At 33.1% G+C, this 21,000-nt stretch overlaps 1 protein-coding gene across 1 annotated transcript in view; it reads right to left on the bottom strand.

Annotated features, from left to right (window-relative positions):
* LOC110450903 (extensin-like) overlaps positions 1–21,000 on the bottom strand; it is a 55,229-nt gene that overhangs the window by 13,948 nt on the left and 20,281 nt on the right. The window contains exon 2 of the mRNA XM_021498694.1: positions 7,686–7,973. Within this exon, the coding sequence (XP_021354369.1) occupies positions 7,686–7,973 (288 nt within the window). The remainder of the gene's footprint in view (positions 1–7,685; positions 7,974–21,000) is intronic.

Raw genomic sequence — 21,000 nt, forward strand, 5'->3', positions numbered from 1 at the left:
TTGTTTTTTTTATATATATATTGGTACATGCTGTGAGGCTTATTTTGTCTGCCCAAGTCTTTGTTTATATATATTGGTATATGTTGCGATGCTTACTTTGTCTGCCCAAGTCTTTGTTCATTTATATTGGTATATGCTGTAACGGTTACATTGAATAAATAAGTCCTTGTTTATATATATTGGTATAAGATGTGAGGCTTACTTTGTCTGCCCAAGTCTTTGTTCATTTATATTGGTATATGCTGTAACGGTTACATTGAATAAATAAGTCCTTGTTTATATATATTGGTATATGTTATGAGGATTACTTTGTCTGCCCAAGTCTTTGTTTATATACATTTTGTTATATTCTGGGAGGGTTACTTTGAAAAAATACGTCTTTGTTTATATATATTGGTATAAGATGTGAGGCTTACTTTGTCTGATTAAGTCTTTGTTTATATATATTGGGATATGTTATGAGGCTTACTTTGTCTGCCCAAGGCTTTGTTTATATATATTTTGTAATATTCTGTGAGGGTTACTTTGACTGCCTAAGTCTTTGTTTATATTTTTTGTTATATGCTGTAGGCCTTACTATGTCTGCCCAAGTCTTTGTTTATATATTTTGGTACATGCTGTGAGGCTTATTTTGTCTGCCCAGGTATATGATGTGAGGGTTACTTTGTCTGCCTAAGTATTTATTTATATATATATATTGGTATATGCTGTGAGTGAGGGTTACTTTGAAAAAATACGTCTTTGTTTATATATATTGGGATATGTTATGAGGCTTACTTTGTCTGCCTACTTGTTTGTTTATATATATTGGTATAAGATGTGAGGCTTACTTTGTCTGCCCAGGTCTTTGTTTATATATATTGTTATATGGTGTGAGGCTTACTTTGTCTGCCCAAGGCTTTGTTTATATATATTTTGTTATATTCTGTGAGGGTTTCTTTGAAAAAATACGTCTTTGTTTATATATATTGGTATAAGATGTGAGGCTTACTTTGTCTGATTAAGTCTTTGTTTATATATATTTTGTAATATTCTGTGAGGGTTACTTTGAAAAAATACGTCTTTGTTTATATATATTGGGATATGTTATGAGGCTTACTTTGTCTGCCTAAGTCTTTGTGTATATATTTTGGTATATGCTGTGAGGGTTACTTTGACTGCCTAATTCTTTGTTTATATATATTGGTATACTTTGACTGCCTAAGTCTTTGTTTATATTTTTTATTATATGCTGTAGGCCTTACTATGTCTGCCCAAGTCTTTGTTTATATACATTTTGTTATATTCTGTGAGGGTTACTTTGAAAAAATACGTCTTTGTTTATATATATTGGTTTATGCTGTGAGGGCTACTTTGTCTGACTATATCTTTGTTTATATATATTGGTTTATGCTGTGAGGGCTACTTTGTCTGACTATATCTTTGTTTATATATATTGGTATACTTTGACTGCCTAAGTCTTTGTTTATATTTTTTGTTATATGCTGGGAGGGTTACTTTGTCTGCCTAGGGCTTTGTTTATATATATTGGTATACTTTGACTGCCTAAGTCTTTGTTTATAGGTATTGATATATGCTGTGACGGTTATTTTGTCTGACCTAGTCTTTGTTTATATTTTGTGTTAATTGCTGTGAGGCTAACTTTGTCTGCCTAAGTCTTTGTTTATATATATTTTGTTATATTCTGTGAGGGTTACTTTGAATAAATAAGTTTTTCTTTATATATTTTGTTATATTCTGTGAGGGTTACTTTGAAAAAATACGTCTTTGTTTATATATATTGGTATATGATGTGAGGCTTACTTTGCCTGCCTAAGTGTTTGTTTATATGTATATTGGTACATGCTGTGAGGCTAACTTTGTCTGCCCATGTATTTGTTTATATATATTGGTATAAGATGTGAGGCTTACTTTGTCTGCCTACTTGTTTGTTTATATATATTGGTATATGATGTCAGGCTTACTTTGTCTGCCTAATTGTTTTTTTTATATATATTGGTACATGCTGTGAGGCTTACTTTGTCTACCCAAGTCTTTGTTTATATATATTTTGTTATATTCTGGGAGGGTTACTTTGAATAAATAAGTTTTTCTTTATATATGTTGTTATATTCTGTGAGGGTTACTTTGACTGCCTAAGTCTTTGTTTATATATAGTGTTATATGTTGGGAGGGCTACTTTGTCTGAGTATATCTTTGTTTATATATATTGGTTTATGCTGTGAGGCTTACTTTGTCTACCCAAGTCTTTGTTTATATATTTTGGTACATGCTGTGAGGCTTATTTTGTCTGCCTAAGTGTTTGTTTATATATAAATTGGTACATGCTGTGAGGCTAACTTTGTCCGCCCATGTCTTTGTTTATATATATTGGGATATGCTGTGAAGGTTAATTTGTCTGCCTAAGTCTTTGTTTATATTTTTTGTTATATGCTGTAGGCCTTACTATGTCTGCCCCAGTCTTTGTTTATATACATTTTGTTATATTCTGTGAGGGTTACTTTGACTGCCTAAGTCTTTGCTTATATATATTGGTATATGATGTCAGGCTTACTTTGTCTGCCTAAGTGTTTGTTTATATATAAATTGGTACATGCTGTGAGGCTTATTTTGTCTGCCTAAGTGTTTGTTTATATTTATTGGTATATGTTGTGATGCTTACTTTGTCTGCCCAAGTCTTTGTTTATATACATTTTGTTATATTCTGTGAGGGTTACTTTGAAAAAATACGTCTTTGTTTATATATATTGGCATATGCTGTGAGGGTTACTGTGTCTGCCTAAGTCTTTGTTTATATTTTTTGTTATATGCTGTAGGCCTTACTATGTCTGCCCAAGTCTTTGTTTTTATATATTGGTATATGCTGTGAGGCTTACTTTGTCTACCCAAGTCTTTGTTTATATATATTTTGTAATATTCTGTGAGGGTTACTTTGACTGCCTAAGTCTTTGCTTATATATATTGGTATATGATGTGAGGGTTACGTTGTCTGCCAAAGTGTTTGTTTATATATATTTGTATATGTTGTGATGCTTACTTTGTCTGCCCCAGTCTTTGTTTATATACATTTTGTTATATTCTGTGAGGGTTACTTTGAATGAATAAGTTTTTCTTTATATATTTTGGTATATTCTGTGAGGGTTACTTTGACTGCCTAAGTCTTTGCTTATATATATTGGTATATGATGTGAGGCTTACTTTGCCTGCCTAAGTGTTTGTTTATATATATATATTGGTACATGCTGTGACGCTTATTTTGTCTGCCCAAGTCTTTGTTCATTTATATTGGTATATGCTGTAACGGTTACATTGAATAAATAAGTCCTTGTTTATATATATTGATATATGCTGTGAGGATTATTTTGTCTGACTTAGTCTTTGTTTATATTTTGTGTTAATTGCTGTGAGGCTAACTTTGTCCGCCCATGTCTTTGTTTATATATATTGGCATATGCTGTGAGGGTTACTGTGTCTGCCTAAGACTTTGTTTATATATATTGTTATATGTTGTGAGGGCTACTTTGTCTGACTAGATCTTTGTTTATATATATTGGTTTATGCTGTGAGGCTTACTTTGTCTGCCTAAGTGTTTTTTTTTAAATATATATTGGTATATGCTGTGAGGCTTATTTTGTCTGCCCAAGTCTTTGTTTTTATATATTGGTATATGCTGTGAGGCTTATTTTGTCTGCCCAAGTCTTTGTTCATTTATATTGGTATATGCTGTAACGGTTACATTGAATAAATAAGTCCTTGTTTATATATATTGATATATGCTGTGAGGATTATTTTGTCTGCCCAAGTCTTTGTTTTTATATATTGGTATATGCTGTGAGGGTCACTTTGACTGCCTAAGTCTTTGCTTATATATATTGGTATATGATGCGAGGCTTACTTTGTCTGCCTACTTGTTTGTTTATATATATTGGTCTATGCTGTGAGGGTTACTTTGACTGCCTAAGTCTTTGCTTATATATATTGGTATATGATGTGAGGGTTACTTTGTCTGCCTAAGTGTTTGTTTATATGTATATTGGTACATGCTGTGAGGCTAACTTTGTCTGCCAATGTCTTTGTTTATATATATTGGGATATGCTGTGAAGGTTAATTTGTCTGCCTAAGTCTTTGTGTATATATATTGGTATATGCTGGGAGGGTTACTGTGTCTGCCTAAGTCTTTGTTTATATATAGTGTTATATGTTGGGAGGGCTACTTTGTCTGAGTATATCTTTGTTTATATATATTGGTCTATGCTGTGAGGGTTACTTTGACTGCCTAAGTCTTTGCTTATATATATTGGTATATGATGTCAGGCTTACTTTGTCTGCCTAAGTCTTTGTGTATATATATTATATTGGTATATGCTGTGAGTGAGGGTTACTTTGAAAAAATACGTCTTTGTTTATATATATTGGTCTATGCTGTGAGGGTTACTTTGACTGCCTAAGTCTTTGTTTATATTTTTTGTTATATGCTGTAGGCCTTACTATGTCTGCCCAAGTCTTTGTTTATATATATTGGTATATGTTGTGAGGCTTACTTTGTCTGCCAAAGTGTTTGTTTATATATATATTGGTACATGCTGTGAGGCTAACTTTGTCTGCCCATGTCTTTGTTTATATATATTGGTATATGCTGTGAGTATATTGGTATATGCTGTGAGGGTTACATTGAATAAATAAGTCCTTGTTTATATATATTGGTATATGCTGTGAGTATATTGGTATATGCTGTGAGGGTTACATTGAATAAATAAGTCCTTGTTTATATATATTTATTTTGTCTGCCTAAGTGTTTGTTTATATATAAATTGGTACATGCTGTGAGGCTTACTTTGTCTGCCCAAGTCTTTGTTCATATATATTGGTATATGTTGTGAGGCTTATTTTGTCTGCCTAAGTGTTTGTTTATATATAAATTGGTACATGCTGTGAGGCTTACTTTGTCTGCCCATGTCTTTGTTTATATATATTGGTATATGATGTGAGGGTTACTTTGTCTGATTAAGTCTTTGTTTATATATATTGGTATATGATGTGAGGGTTACTTTGAATAAATAAGTCTTTGTTTATATATATTGGTATATGCTATGAGGCTTACTTTGTCTGCCTAAGTCTTTGTTTATATATATTGGTTTATGCTGTGAGGGCTACTTTGTCTGACTAGATCTTTGTTTATATATATTGTTATATGGTGTGAGGCTTACTTTGTCTGCCTAAGTGTTTTTTTTAAATATATATTGGTATATGCTGTGAGGGTCACTTTGACTGCCTAAGTCTTTGTTTATATATATTGTTATATGTGGTGAGGGCTACTTTGTCTGACTATATCTTTGTTTATATATATTGGTATATGCTATGAGGCTTACTTTGTCTGCCTAAGTCTTTGTTTATAGGTATTGATATATGCTCTGAGGGTTATTTTGTCTGACCTAGTCTTTGTTTATATTTTGTGTTATATGTTGTGAGGCTAACTTTGTCTGCCTAAGTCTTTGTTTATAGGTATTGATATATGCTCTGAGGGTTATTTTGTCTGACCTAGTCTTTGTTTATATTTTGTGTTATATGTTGTGAGGCTAACTTTGTCTGCCTAAGTCTTTGTTTATATATATTGGTCTATGCTGTGAGGGTTACTTTGTCTGCCAAAGTGTTTGTTTATAACTATGTCTGCCCAAGTCTTTGTTTATATATTTTTTGTTATATGATGTGAGGGTTACTTTGACTGATTAAGTCTTTGTTTATATATATATTGGTATATGTTGTGAGGCTTATTTTGTCTGCCTAAGTGTTTGTTTATATATAAATTGGTACATGCTGTGAGGCTTACTTTGTCTGCCCAAGTCTTTGTTTATATCTATTGGTATATGTTGTGAGGCTTATTTTGTCTGCCTAAGTGTTTGTTTATATGTATATTGGTACATGCTGTGAGGCTTACTTTGTCTGCCTAATTGTTTTTTTTATATATATATTGGTACATGCTGTGACGCTTATTTTGTCTGCCCAAGTCTTTGTTTATATCTATTGGTATATGTTGTGAGGCTTATTTTGTCTGCCTAAGTGTTTGTTTATATGTATATTGGTACATGCTGTGAGGCTTACTTTGTCTGCCCATGTCTTTGTTTATATATATTGGTATATGTTGTGAGGGCTACTTTGTCTGACTTTATCTTTGTTTATATCTATTGGTATATGCTGTGAGGGTTAATTTGTCTTCCTAAGTCTTTGTGTATATATTTTGGTATATGCTGTGAGGGTTACTTTGACTGCCTAAGTCTTTGTTTATATATATTGGTATATGATGTGAGGGTTACTTTGAATAAATAAGTCTTTGTTTATATATATTGGTATATGATGTGAGGGTTACTTTGTCTGCCTAAGTCTTTGTTTATAGGTATTGATATATGCTCTGAGGGTTATTTTGTCTGACCTAGTCTTTGTTTATATTTTGTGTTATATGCTGTGAGGCTAACTTTGTCTGCCTAAGTCTTTGTTTATAGGTATTGATATATGCTCTGAGGGTTATTTTGTCTGACCTAGTCTTTGTTTATATTTTGTGTTATATGCTGTGAGGCTAACTTTGTCTGCCTAAGTCTTTGTTTATATATATTGGTCTATGCTGTGAGGGTTACTTTGTCTGCCTAAGTGTTTGTTTATATATATTGTTATATGTTTTGAGGCTTACTATGTCTGCCCAAGTCTTTGTTTATATATTTTTTGTTATATGATGTGAGGGTTACTTTGTCTGATTAAGTCTTTGTTTATATATATATTGGTATATGTTGTGAGGCTTACTTTGTCTGCCTAAGTGTTTGTTTATATATATTGTTATATGTTTTGAGGCTTACTATGTCTGCCCAAGTCTTTGTTTATATATTTTTTGTTATATGATGTGAGGGTTACTTTGTCTGCTTAAGTCTTTGTTTATATATATATTGGTATATGTTGTGAGGCTTACTTTGTCTGCCTAAGTGTTTGTTTATATATATATTGCTATATGTTGTGAGGCTTACTTTGTCTGCCTAAGTGTTTGTTTATATATATATTGGTACATGCTGTGAGGGTTACTTTGTCTGCCCATTTCTTTGTTTATATATATTGGTATATGATGTGAGGGTTACTTTGTCTGCCTAAGTGTTTGTTTATATATATTGGTATATGTTATGAGCTTACTTTGTCTGCCTAAGTCTTTGTTTATATATATTGGTATATGNATTGCTATATGTTGTGAGGCTTACTTTGTCTGCCTAAGTGTTTGTTTATATATAGATTGGTACATGCTGTGAGGGTTACTTTGTCTGCCCATTTCTTTGTTTATATATATTTGTATATGCTATGAGGCTTACTTTGTCTGCCTAAGGGCTTATTTATATCTATTGGTATATGCTGTGAGGGTTACTTTGTCTGACTAGATCTTTGTTTTTATATATTGGTCTATGCTGTGAGGGTTACTTTGTCTGACTAGATCTTTGTTTTTATATATTGGTCTATGCTGTGAGGGTTACTTTGTCTGCATAAGTGTTTGTTTATATATAGTGGTATATGTTATGAGCTTACTTTGTCTGCCTAAGTGTTTGTTTATATATATGCCTAAGTCTTTGTTTATATATATTGGTATATGCTGTAAGGCTTACTTTGTCTGCCTAAGTGTTTGCTTATATATATTGGTATATGCTGTTACACTTACCGGAGTCGATACTATTTGACGATTTGTAAATGGTGCATTTGTAACTATCTGGCCCCGACGATTAATGAAACTAGTTCTGCCACTGGACGGATACTGTCGCCGGAAGGGTGCACCCGTTACCATAACTGGGGAACCATGGAACCTCTGAGAACTACGTGATCGTGAACTACCAAACGATGTTCGTCCATTAAACCTTTGGGAATTTTTCGCGGAAAAAACTTGACTGTTTGGCTTTCCGGAAAACTGTGTTTTTGCATTTTGTTTCTGTGAGAAACTTACGCGTACACCCTGTAAACAAAAAAAAGTACATTTGTATAAATATAAATAAACAAGGGCATGTCTGTTTCAATAAAAGTGTAGATTTAATTCCTTGATATTAGAAAACAAATTGTTTCTCTGATAAAAAGTGATTAAATCATCACGTGATCCGAAAAGTGCACGCAAAACAACCAGCCAGTCATAATTTGGGATAAAACGGGAAAAAGATAAAATAACAAAAATGCCACCGATGCGACGATGTGTTTGCACCAACAGAGAGTTGTTTACCATGTGTTTTTAATGCTGATCAGAAGAGTCCCAAACATACTAAATTTTGATTGATTCGCATGCCCTTGTGGTTCAACATATTCTGATTGATTCGCATGCCCCTGTGGTTAAAGGTCCACGTACATGTATCACTGCCGAAAACAATAACTAATCATTTGAAAAATAAATTCCTGCATGATAATTGTTATGATAAATCACGTCTGAAACGAAAAATATACATTACAAGACTTTTATGAAAATAAGTTAATGATATAAATACAAATATAATCAATAACAAATGAAAAATCAGTGGGGCTAGACCGGGATTTGAACCCAGGATTTCAGACAGTTATACTAACATAACGCTCCTATCGACTGATCAAATGGTAATGGGATTTTTTCAGGCCCAATAGTAATATAGTTATATCCAAAATAAAATTGATTTGGACTGAGATCCTTAAAGCAATGTAACCGTGGCGTACTTTGAAATGGTATACACCTAAGACAATCTACGTTCGTTTTATCAGCAAGTCCATTTTTTTCAAACATTTAAATTCAAATTTAGATACAGCATGCTGGTATCACTTCGAGTTCAATTCCAAATGTAATCTGTCATGAATCTTCAATCCAGCAGGAGCAGCATTTTAAGGTCACCTTATAATCAACCTCGGCAATTCAAAATTTTATTTTTCAAAAGAAAAAAAAAAGTTTTATTTCAGATGTCTTTAAAGTTGGAAACTTGTGAATTGCGATTCTTAAGATGCTCATATCGATTAAGGTTATGAATGAATTTTGGAAGCGGACATCAATACTTTTGAAAGGTAAAGTTGATGTAAACTTTTCATTTTATACACAGTACGCTAACCAGACTTTGCTTTCGAGATATTCTTCATTATATTTACCCCTACATATTTAAAATGGACTCGCCTAGTCTTTGATTTGATAAGGTTTGAATGTGACTTTAGGCGTGAATAGGTTAAACAAGTACTGTGAAACTGTAGAGCACCGAATGACACTGAGAGTGGGGATTCAATTATCAGGTTGAACATCATCATCATCATCATCATCATCATCATCATCATAATAATAAGATATTAGATTTTATCACATACCTATGTAATCTAGTATTTGCAAAAAAGATCAAAGTTTATACAATCTTTGTATTCGTCCGCGCAATAAACTCGTGCTTGATTCGTTAAAAAAACACAAGTGTGTGGTCTTGCATATGTATTAGATTAGACAAATATTGTATGAAAATTAGTTATGTGATGACGATGATGAACCGACAGTAAACCTTTATATTGTACATCCTGATACAAGAGGAGTAACTCCCGTTTACATTTGTCAGAATGGTCTCATTTCGTTTATTATTAATACAATAATTTTCTGCATTTTCAGCGGCATCCAGGAATTGTTATTTTGGAACACACTGATTGAAATCATTTTACAATAAGAAAGCGCTTCTTATACCCCAAACGATTGTTTGTGAGATGTTCTTGAATTCTTGCCTTTTACAGTTTGTGCGTGATTCGAAAGAAAGCACTCTCGCCTATCACCAAGATGGCCAGGGTTCAACTCCCCGATCGGACGCGAAAAGGTATAGGAACTCCCCTTAACATATATAAAAGCATTTCCGAAATTATTTATTGGTATGATATTATTATGGCTTTAACAATCTTGACACTATTTGTGTCTCAGATAACAAAACATTCCTCATTAAATCGTCCATGCTTGCAGTTTCATGCAAAGCAACATCTAAGACATTGAGGAAATTCCAAACATAATGGTGATTTTTATGTTCTTTTTCTCTTTTAATTAACGTCTTTTTATAGCTGTTTACGTTTTAAAAATCGCTGACTAAGCTCATGATTTGTTACTGCGTTCCATTGATTAAAGACTAAACAAGATATCATTGTCGACAACTTAGAAATGAAAGTAATTCTGGCAAAATGTTTTCATTAAAAGACATATTGAAAATAGGTTCTAAGGGGTGAGGCAAGACCCCGAAGCCAATCCTGATAGCATATCAAAATCTTCATACTCAGTAATCACACATATATTGTATAGGGTATGGATCACAACCGTGTAAGGGCCCAGAAACGAAGTGTTAAGGAGTAAGGCACACCCAAAGACCAGTCCGGTAAACATTTCTGTATAAATCTGTTCATGCTCAGGGGGCGATTTGTTCTATATGGTTATTGGGTTTGGACCTCAACCATTTTCATTTTTTGATTCAGGGATAACGTAAAACGGGCGGGGCCAGTTCTAAAAGCATGCCCAGTGATTGTTTATATGGTTATGAGGTGGAGATCTTAACTATTTCAATTGACCAAGTAATTAATAAGTTTCCGTTGGTTCAGCTAGACCCAAAGGTCAATCCTAATAGCATTGTATTTATGTCCAACTCGTCATGCTCAGCAATGTCTTATTGAGATACATACTGTTACGATATTATGACCAAAGGAGTAAGCCCCAAAGGGCGGTATCAGACCAGAGAAATAATTTTGAAAGCGTGATTTTGTTTGTTTCCTCAAATCAAGTAGCAGTATATATTGTTACATTATATAGATAGGATCTCAACTGTTTCAAAGTTATCGCACATGGATTAAGTCCCCGGGAATGGGTCCAGACCCAATGTATACAGTGTATATGGTGGTTATAGAACAAGGAACAAATTCCACAAAGACGAAATTAACCTATACCCATTTCCGGTAGCAATGAAACAAAATTTACAGTTTACAGGCATTTGTATTTTAATTAGTCCGATAATTGTTCTTAATTTTATTTATCGAGCCCATCTTTATGTTTCATAATAATCATCAAGCGTGTTGTAGCTCGTGTTGTAGCTGTTATCGTCGACACACTGACTGTGGGTGTTTTAAATTTCCTCTCCCGGTAACAGTTATTTTTCTTCCGCCTATAAGACGCGGTAGGGTGCTCTCAATTTATCAAATGTGTTGCTCACGTCCGTTTGCAATATGCCTCTTTTGGAAAAGTTTGCCATTGTCACAGCCTAATTTAGCGTATTGAAAGCGTTGACAGCTTTGTCCGTACATGAACTTCCGTTGGTTCATCTTTTTGCGTTTGGTCCGTAAATAACACTGCTTTTTCCTCGTCATTGCTGATAAACTGCCGATCATGTCCTGTCATTTCGAGCAGAGAATAGTTCCCCGTAATAGGTACATTGTAACAGATATAATTATTCTTGGCACTTAAATGGACGGATGTCTCAGACGGATATTTTCGAGCCATGGCTTTACTCATATGGGTCACTTGTAATTTTTCTCATGGTAGTTTGTAAGCAGATTTCTGATTAGTCAAATCAGAAAAAAGGGATAGGTTTCACTAGTTTTATAGAATAAATCGTTTTCAATATTTCACTGGTAAAAACGTAATGAAGACATTTATGCTCACCATTGGTAGAGGGATATTCACTAGTACTGTAATCAGCGTTATGGACATTGCACCGCCTTTATTGCAGAAAGAAATTACTTGGCCCGACAAGTTTGCCTTCTTATAACGAAATCTCTCCAAAACTCTACTGAATTGTAGACAAAAACCCTTCTGAGGTACGCGTATCTAAGTTAAGAAGAACATCATCAAAGTACTACACAGTGATGACTCTTCGTTAACCTCCGCCATTAATAGTAAAAATGCGACAAGTGATGTACTCGCTCAAGAACGCATCCCTCAAAGAAGGTGTACTATACAAACGACAAAACGAATGTTGACATTGTAGGTGTATCATTTAACAAAGAAACCTGACAGTTAGCTTTGATAAAGACATTATACACCCGATTTATGTAGTAGTCGAACACTGTGGATTTATTCTAATAATACTAATCAACAAACATCCGAACAGACCCTTCCCACTTTCCTTTTACTCGGGAACTTCAAAGACTAATGGAGTATATTACCCGTTACTAAGCGATATTGGGTTATATAAGGCAATGGCTATGATTTTGTAACATAATCCCAACTGAGGCGAACGACCAGTTGTTACAAAAGCTTAGCCCGAGACCGAGATAACCCGATCTCGCTCAGTTACAGGTAGTTGGTTTTTGTTCTCGCACTTTTTGGTTTGAAAAAGTTTTCGATTTCGCTATACAACACCAAAACAATACGTATAACGACAAAACCGACTTTTTATACTGCGGATTATGATCACTTACGTTAGCGCACAAATAAATGCATCGCTGAGTGAAAACGCCGCGAAATGTCGCGGAAAGGTGTCATACAGATCGGAGGAGAAGGAAAAATAAAGCACAGGATATCACTAAGTAGATCCCCGTACGAGATGAAAGCATTTTTGAAAGTTGTATAAGAATTCGTTCCAGAATTTCACACAGCGTTTTCTTGATATCCTCAACTTGACCGTCTTGTGCTTTGTTTGGATTTTGTGGTTTTAGTTGTAAAGTATCAGGTGTTCCGATAGCAAAGCGTCTAATAATTTGATAACAATTTTAAAAGTGCAATCACATGTGTGTGTGTGAGTCCTACTTTCATCCCATAGTGATAATGTTTTAGTCACGAGTTGTTTCAATCTGTTTGTGGACTAGAACTCCCCGTAGGTGGCGGTAAGCTTGTAGCACGAATGTATTCTTGCACTGGTAGCATGAACTACTTATTTAAGTCAAAAAAGCATCGGCTGTAGCCAAAATGTTGAATACGGTAATGAAGGGTTTAATGCGCACTTTTCTGATTTGCAATGAAACTACATACATTGTATACGTTGGAACATTTTTTACATGTATTTTCATTCTTTTGGCCCTAGACGCACTAATTCATCTTGGATGCCCACATAAACAGTAAATATTTATCAATGATTGACTTTTAATGATGTGGTTAAATAGACCGGAGAAAATAATATTGACAGAGACGAAATCGAGGTGATTATCACTTTTTCTGTCTTGGTCAATAGCACTTTCTCAGGTCCGTTTAACCACATATTCACCGAAAAAGACCCTGAATTGTTATATATTATGCTTTGTAATGTTTAAGTCATTCAACAAGATAAAACGTATGGAAATTGTCAGGTTGGATGAACTGCTTTTGGCAGAGAGTATTGTGAGTCAATATCACAACTCATCGAGCTCCACGTGATTATCATCAACACCAATGAGGACGAAGGAGGATTATGTGTCATCTAGTATTTAAGGATTGGTTGTCATATTTTTGACATCCATTGGTGTGTAACATACATTGGCTTACCTACATATTGAATGGTGCGCGCTATAATACTTATATTTACATTTTATGTTGATCAACTTACAGTTCAAGCAGAAATAAAGAGATAATATTAGTCTGAACACGTTTCAACGTCAGGGTAAATCCATACAGAGAACAGCCACCAGTTGAAAGTGGAGCAGTGTAATCTCCAACGTTACAGTTATGACGTCATAGGCGTAGCGACGTCACAATGGCCCGAAGTATGTTATACGGAAATAACATAAATTGGGCCCAGTAGAAACATCTAGGCTCTGTGCAGTGGAAATGTAAATATTTACTGTTATAACAAATGATGATTGACTACAGAAAAAAGGCTGCAAACGGTATGTTTCCATTTTTATGAAGTGAAACATTAAAAAAATAAACCTAAAATCTTTTTGATCTTCACAACTGTTTTGAAATATCATTTAAAAATGCGTCATTGAAAAAAAGCAACTTACGACATTACATTTTCGTTGCGCTAAATCTCCTATGTTGAATAAAACATTTGGTAGGAAGTTTCCTATTTTGGTATATCTATGAGGTTATTTTTGTCGAGACCCTAATACAATGTATTTTAAAATGTGGGCAAAGGTATCAGCCGAGGTCAGCGACTGTATTTGACCTACCGCTGTTTTCTTATCCTCCAATTACCACCCTTTAAAACCTTTATATAAATCTGTGATCGCAGGTTCACTATACATCCGAATTGTTTTTCATAGACAAGTGAAATGAAATATGTAGTAGTCGAACACAGTGGATTTATTCTAATAATAATGATCAACAAACATCCGAACAGACCCTTCCCACTTTCCTTTTACTTGGGAACTCCAAATACCAATGGAGTATATTACCCGTTACTGAGCGATATTGGGTTATATAAGGCAATGGCTAGGATTTTGTTACATAATCCAAACTGAGGCGAACGCCCAGACAGGGGTGTTATATAATCTTAGCTCGAGACCGAGATAACCCGATCTCGCTCAACTACAAGTAGTTGGTTTTCCAAGTAGTTGGTCTTTGTTCTCGCACTTTTTGGTTTGAAAAGATTGTTTTCGATTTCGTTATACCCTAAAACGTTCTCGTCCGAGGCTTCAAATAAATTTCGCCTTTTCTTTACTAAAACTAAGTTTGAATGCTTCCGCTTAAAGACTGAAGAAGAAAACGTATTTTACAGTGTAGATAATATTTGACCTACAACATTAGAACCTAACAACACCAAAACAATACATATGACGACAAAACAGATTATTTATAGTACGGATTAAGATCACTTACGTTAGCGCACAGATAAATTCACCGCTGAGTGAAAACGCCTCGAAATGTCGCGAAATGGTGTCAGACAGATCGGAAGAGAAAGAAACTTAAAGCACGGGGTATCACTAAGTATATCCCTGTATGAGATTAAAGCATTTTTGATAGTTGTTCATCGAAGTATATCCTAACAAGTAGATACTTAGTTCACAATAATGATACATTCCAACAAAATATGTATGCGTCACAATGATCGCAACGTGTTAGGATATGTTAACAAGTCCTAAAAAGTAGATACTTAGTTCAGAATAATGATACATTCCAACAACATATATATGCGTCACAATAATGGCAACGGGTTAGGATATGTTAACAAGTCCTAACAAGTAGATACTTAGTTCACAATAATGATACATTCCAACAAAATATGTATGCGTCACAATGATGGCAACGTGTTAGGATATGTTAGTGTTTGGTTTGTTTGTTTGGTTTGCGCTTTAAGTCCTATTAACAGCTATGATGATTGAGGGAAACCAGAGTACTCGAGGAAAACCACCGTCCTGCGACCAATACTTCGTGCCTACCCCAGAGGTGGATGGCTAGTTATCACAGACGCCTTAACCACTGGCGAACCCTGGCCCAATACGTCTTTTGAATGACTAGATAAAACATCGCCATATAACCTGACTCTTCATTTACATAACTTCGAAATAGAAATAAGAAATGTATGATGGTAAGGTCACCGAAATATCCTACAGCATAATTCGACCAGCATACAAAAGACACTTATATTTAAGCTTAAATAGAAAATCCAAAACCCATGTGCAGTTAACTGTCTACAAAATACCGCAGTATAAATCTTTGTGCAATAATCATCTCGGCTTTAGGGTGGTGTCGATCGATGCTTTGGATCATGAGAATCAGCAATATTTGTCTTAATAGTTGTGTTCGTATTACTAGGTATGATTAGGTATATAGGTATATAAATATATACATGGATATGATTTATATTTACAATTCATATGTGAGGTAATACAACAATAGACTTTTTCCGTTAAAATAAAACAAAATTTCTAAATAGAATACAAAATATACCACAGTTTTAACATATCTAAAAAAAACAGTGTCAAAAATGCATACCTTTCTTGCATAATTACTGAGTTTAGGTTTTGATCGATGTTCTTCCAAAGCCAAACTATAATCTATTTTTGATATAATTAAATCGAGCCTAATGGCAATTCATCATAAACCAGATCAATCACCAAAGAAGTAACAAACATATAGTTTAAATACAAATTCAACACATGCAATAAATTGTCGTGGATATTTTACCAGTTATATATCCATAATGAAAATAAAAAAGAAATGACTCAAGGCAAAAAAGGACGAAACAATCCAGGTTTATTTTTAAATAATGATTGTGACAATCTTTACTAATTTGTCGAACAGATCCTGAATATTTTTGGGAGTTTTTTTCGTTGATTTTTTTGGTGTTTTATTTTGAGTCTTACGTTATTAATCTGAGATCATATACAGACGGATTTACATAGACATCAAGGCATATATATGCAACGCTATTCAAAAATCATAATTGATTTAACCGACTTTTTCCATCCTCATTCGAAAATAATGAATATGCCAACAGATTGATTCATTTTTCATTCAACAATACTATATTCTCTAATCAATTTTTTTTTTCAAATTGATTCCAAAGTGATATATTGAAAAAAATAAAAGTCCATCCAATCCAAAATTATTAATATTCAGTTCGACATTTTCCAATCTCCATTCCATTAATAAGTATCCAAATCGACTTTTGCTAAACTGATATCTATATAATAAATATTCAAACTGACATTTTCATCACTAATCAATAGCAACATTTATTCAAATAATTGTTTGCAAAACTATTCTACAATAATATGTATTTAATCATCTTTTTGTCACTCAGTAAAAAGGCAAATAAATATTACGATGAGTTTTTTAACCCAATTCCATAACAGTAAATACATGTAGTAAGATATAAATATTTTCAACCCCATTTCTAGAATTATGAACATTCAAATTAACTTTTTTTTTTTTTCAAAACCTAAATCGCCAATTTGAACGTCATTCAAAAATCTTCAATATGCAAAACGACTTTTTAACCTCATTTTATATTAAGCACATTTCAAACCCAATCCTAAAATAGGAAAATTTCAAAGGGATTTTTTAACTATATTTCAAAACTGGAGAAGAATTTAAATCATTCTTTAACATTATAATTACACGAATAATATCGATTTTTTTCAACCTATCAAAAAAAAGAGTATTAAATCGACGTTTAACCCCATTCATAAGGAAAAAAAATGCATTTTGTTCAAAAATTACAAAAACACTCTTTAATCTTTTTTTTATCTATTTTAGGTAGCAAATATATTCAAAGAAACCTATTCACCCTTTTCGAAGGTAATAGTGACAAGAATTTAAATCGACTTTTTCGCTATCATTCCAAACGATGAACGTCATATACATACATGTGATTGTACTTTTAAAATTTGGTAATAAATACAGAATGTCAAATATGAAATAGCAATATTGTCCTTCTATGACTCATCGGTGAAGATATGAGCCAAAAGGTTGGATATCAAAATAGTTTATAATACGATTCTAGTATTTCAAATCGACAGGTTCATTTTAACATTTTAACTCTTAATTATGACTTTGTTTATCGTTTTCATTAATATTAGTTGAAATTTGAATGTCTTTCAACGTGAAAGTGACTCAGCGTCGTTTATTTAGTTCGCTATTAAGGAAAGGAAATCAGATAGCAATGTGTCACGGTCAGTCAACAATGCGTTGTTATTAACGTTTTGTAATATTATATTTCAGAAATATTTTTGAATAGATTTGTTCTTACTAATATTATTTAACGCATTTATTAACGTATTCATAGAATTCATTTCCTTAAAACATTCATAGTGTCATTACTTTGTTATTAAAATATCTATAGACAGCATACAATTACAATAATCTCCATATTATTATTGTGGTATCTCTGAACGGTTGTCGCCATGACGTCACGTGAGTTATGTAATTATCGATCGAACAAAGTTCATTTTAAGGACTGAGAAGAAAAACCGATTTCTCACCTGCCATCATTAGATGACATATGACACATCATTTAGTGATTTAAATGCAATAGATTCATCACTTTGTATCAGATAGACGCAGTTTCGACAGCGAAAAACATCTTAATTTTTATGGTGGCGACAAAAGTGATATCAGAGACGAAATATATTACAAGTGAAAAATTATTAACTAAATATGTTGTAATATTGTAATGATTCAAGGTTCATGAATGCCTTATGTTTAATTAATGGGTAATTGGTATAATCATTTATGAGTGACATTATTCCAGTTACATATTATGGCTGTCATTCTGAACACTGTACCAGTTCGTATCATTGTACTATTATATTTTTATATCACGGATACTATTGTTCTAATTTGATCTCAAAAGACATATTCTAATTATAGTTAAACCTTGTTATACTGCCATTAGTTGTCCAGAGAAATGTTGGCGTCATAAAAGGATTTGGCGATAAAGTGAGGCAAACATGTATAACATCTTAAGAAAAGAAGACCTTTAATACGTTGGCAGTAAGCGAGGTCGGATTGGTTTGGTTTAGTATTGTTTAACGTCCTATTAACAGCTATTGTCATTTAAGGTCGGAAATCGAGCATCGGACACTCTGTCAAGTTTTACTCTTGATAACCTGAACGTCATTCGAATAACACATACAATGTATTCATCATGGGTTGTGTGCTGATCATATACGTGACCCTTATTTTAAGTATATATCATTGGAATATACATTTATCATTAACATTATTCTGATAAGTTATCATGATCCCTATTTTTATTTATTTTTTAATTGTCAAGCATATTCATGTTTATGCTTATTTCAATAACAGCTTAAGGAATTACGATGTTGAGTATTTGGTTTAAATATATTCGGTACAGGCCGAGAACAGTCAAACTCGACTGTAACGAACAATTGGTAGGTAAAAAGCAGAGAGGCTTAGAATGCATATTTTACTGTATGTCGTTGGGGACAATTGAATCAGCTCGTAGCTATTACCAATGCAAAGGCAAACGTTCAGAAGTTCTTAAATGCCAGGATGTAACGATCCGAGCTTAAGATTTATTTACCATTGATATTTGGTAAAAAATGACAACGACATGGTGAATTCGATATTTGGATAAAACAATCGTCACCCCATCACACAGAATTCACACTTTAGAACGTCAGCCGATACGGTACTGGAAATTCGTTATTTGCATTCCCTTATCAAGATTTAGTACATTATTTGTACTTTCGAATCGAAAGCCTTAGTTAGGTATTTTACTTTCAGTCAACAGGACGCATCTATTCAGAAAATTCTTTAATGCATACCTTGGATAAATGAAGTTTTTAGAGAGACGTATTTTATCGTTAACACCTGGGAAAACGCTTTCCCGAATTTAAATCTCAGCAAACAAAAATGTGTATATGCTACCACGATTATTGAAATGCGTTCTGTTTATAGCGAAATAAAGGAAGTAAAAAATATATAAATCAACAACAGACGTAGTAAACAATAAAACATGCACACGAAAATAAAGAGATTTACTGTACTTATTAGCTTAACAAGTGTCGCCTTCGGCTAGCCTCTGTTGATGATCTATGCACGTTATGTCAGCACTGTATCATTTTCCGTCAGATGCATATTTCATAACACATTTATCTTTTAAATGAATTTTCAATTCAGTGAACGTTTTTACCTAATGTATGTAACATTATGTTTTTGTTTACTTGCACCTGCATTCAATGAATATAAGTTAGAGGTTCTTAAGAATTTGTGGAGTTATTTGATATCATATAAAGGGAAACAATACATATATTTAAGTCAGTATTGCATGCATTCTCAGGAGAGAAAAAAATAGAAAAGTCTTCATATATGTGAACATTTATGATGTTGTTTCAAATTGTTGTTATTGCTAAGGTTTTTATTCAGGATTGAAAAATGTATGCACGGGAAATAAATAAATACTGCGATTGTTCCTGTTTTCTATAACCCGACTCAAACAAGTCATTATCAGTTATGTTCTTGGAATGTTTCAGTTAACATTTATACAAAAAACAAGCGTTTCACTACAGTACGCTTTGGACAGTTTAACTGATAACATGGTCTCACATTTATGAAAAAAGTGTTTAAAAAAATACAAGTCATTTGATAACGTTTGAAAAAAATTATGGTTATTTAATATGGTCTCAGGTTTAAGTAATCAATGCTGAAAAGGAATACTAGTTCATTCTATTACGTTTTTTATACCATTATACAGGGTCTCATTATTGCTATTCCATTATGATGAAAATGAGTTAATTTTATTCATTAAGATTCATTTATGATTACAGCATATAAAATGTCATATGATTATATGCATGTATTTTTCCTGGGCACTAAACCTTGCGTCCCCTGTCATCTCCATTAAGCATTTATGGATAATTTGACTGTAATTATATAATTTTCTCATACTTCTATACAGAAGGAACCCTTGCCATTTCAATACGAGGAAAGTAAATTATATTACTGCATGTTGTATTCTTTAAACACCATGTCTCAACGAATAATTTTACATTAAGTAAATTAAATGCAAACTGTGGTTGCATTACTCTTCATTAGACTGAGAAGTTGATCTAGGTGTCCATGCTTATTAAGATGTTTAAAATGTATTCTGAAAATGGAATATGATAACTATTATTATCACTAAAATGTTAAATTTCGATATCCATTATTGAAAACTAAAGGGAAATATCTAATTGAATTTACGTCTAAAATTGAACGAACGAAATCACGAACGTATTTGGCAGAAATTTGAATATATTTACTCCAAAGATGAATTATATTATTTTATAGCATTTTTTCCCAACCTGTACAAAGGTATAACAACATTGTCAATCCACTCCCACCAAGAAACGAGAGGAATGCAATGTATGATATACAAATATAAACATTTTTGTGATTATGTGTTTCAAGTATAAATTAGTTTTAATAATTCGAAAAATTAAACAGAAAGAAAAATGGATATAGTCTGCAGTAGTGGCAGCCTCAATACTTCAGGGGTTACGCGCACTTTCGCTCTCTGCACCCCTGGAATATGTCACAGCAGCATTGAAGGCTCAGTATACGCCACCCTGTTGATGAGACGAGGAGACTAGTTTGATTCCATGATATACATCAAAAGAATCTCAAGCTTGCGTAACGGTACACATGACTTGCTTTGGAGTTGGATGTCGCTCCA

This window comes from Mizuhopecten yessoensis, unplaced genomic scaffold (genome assembly GCF_002113885.1).
Source record: "Mizuhopecten yessoensis strain PY_sf001 unplaced genomic scaffold, ASM211388v2 scaffold5547, whole genome shotgun sequence".
In the NCBI taxonomy this organism is placed as follows: domain Eukaryota; kingdom Metazoa; phylum Mollusca; class Bivalvia; order Pectinida; family Pectinidae; genus Mizuhopecten; species Mizuhopecten yessoensis.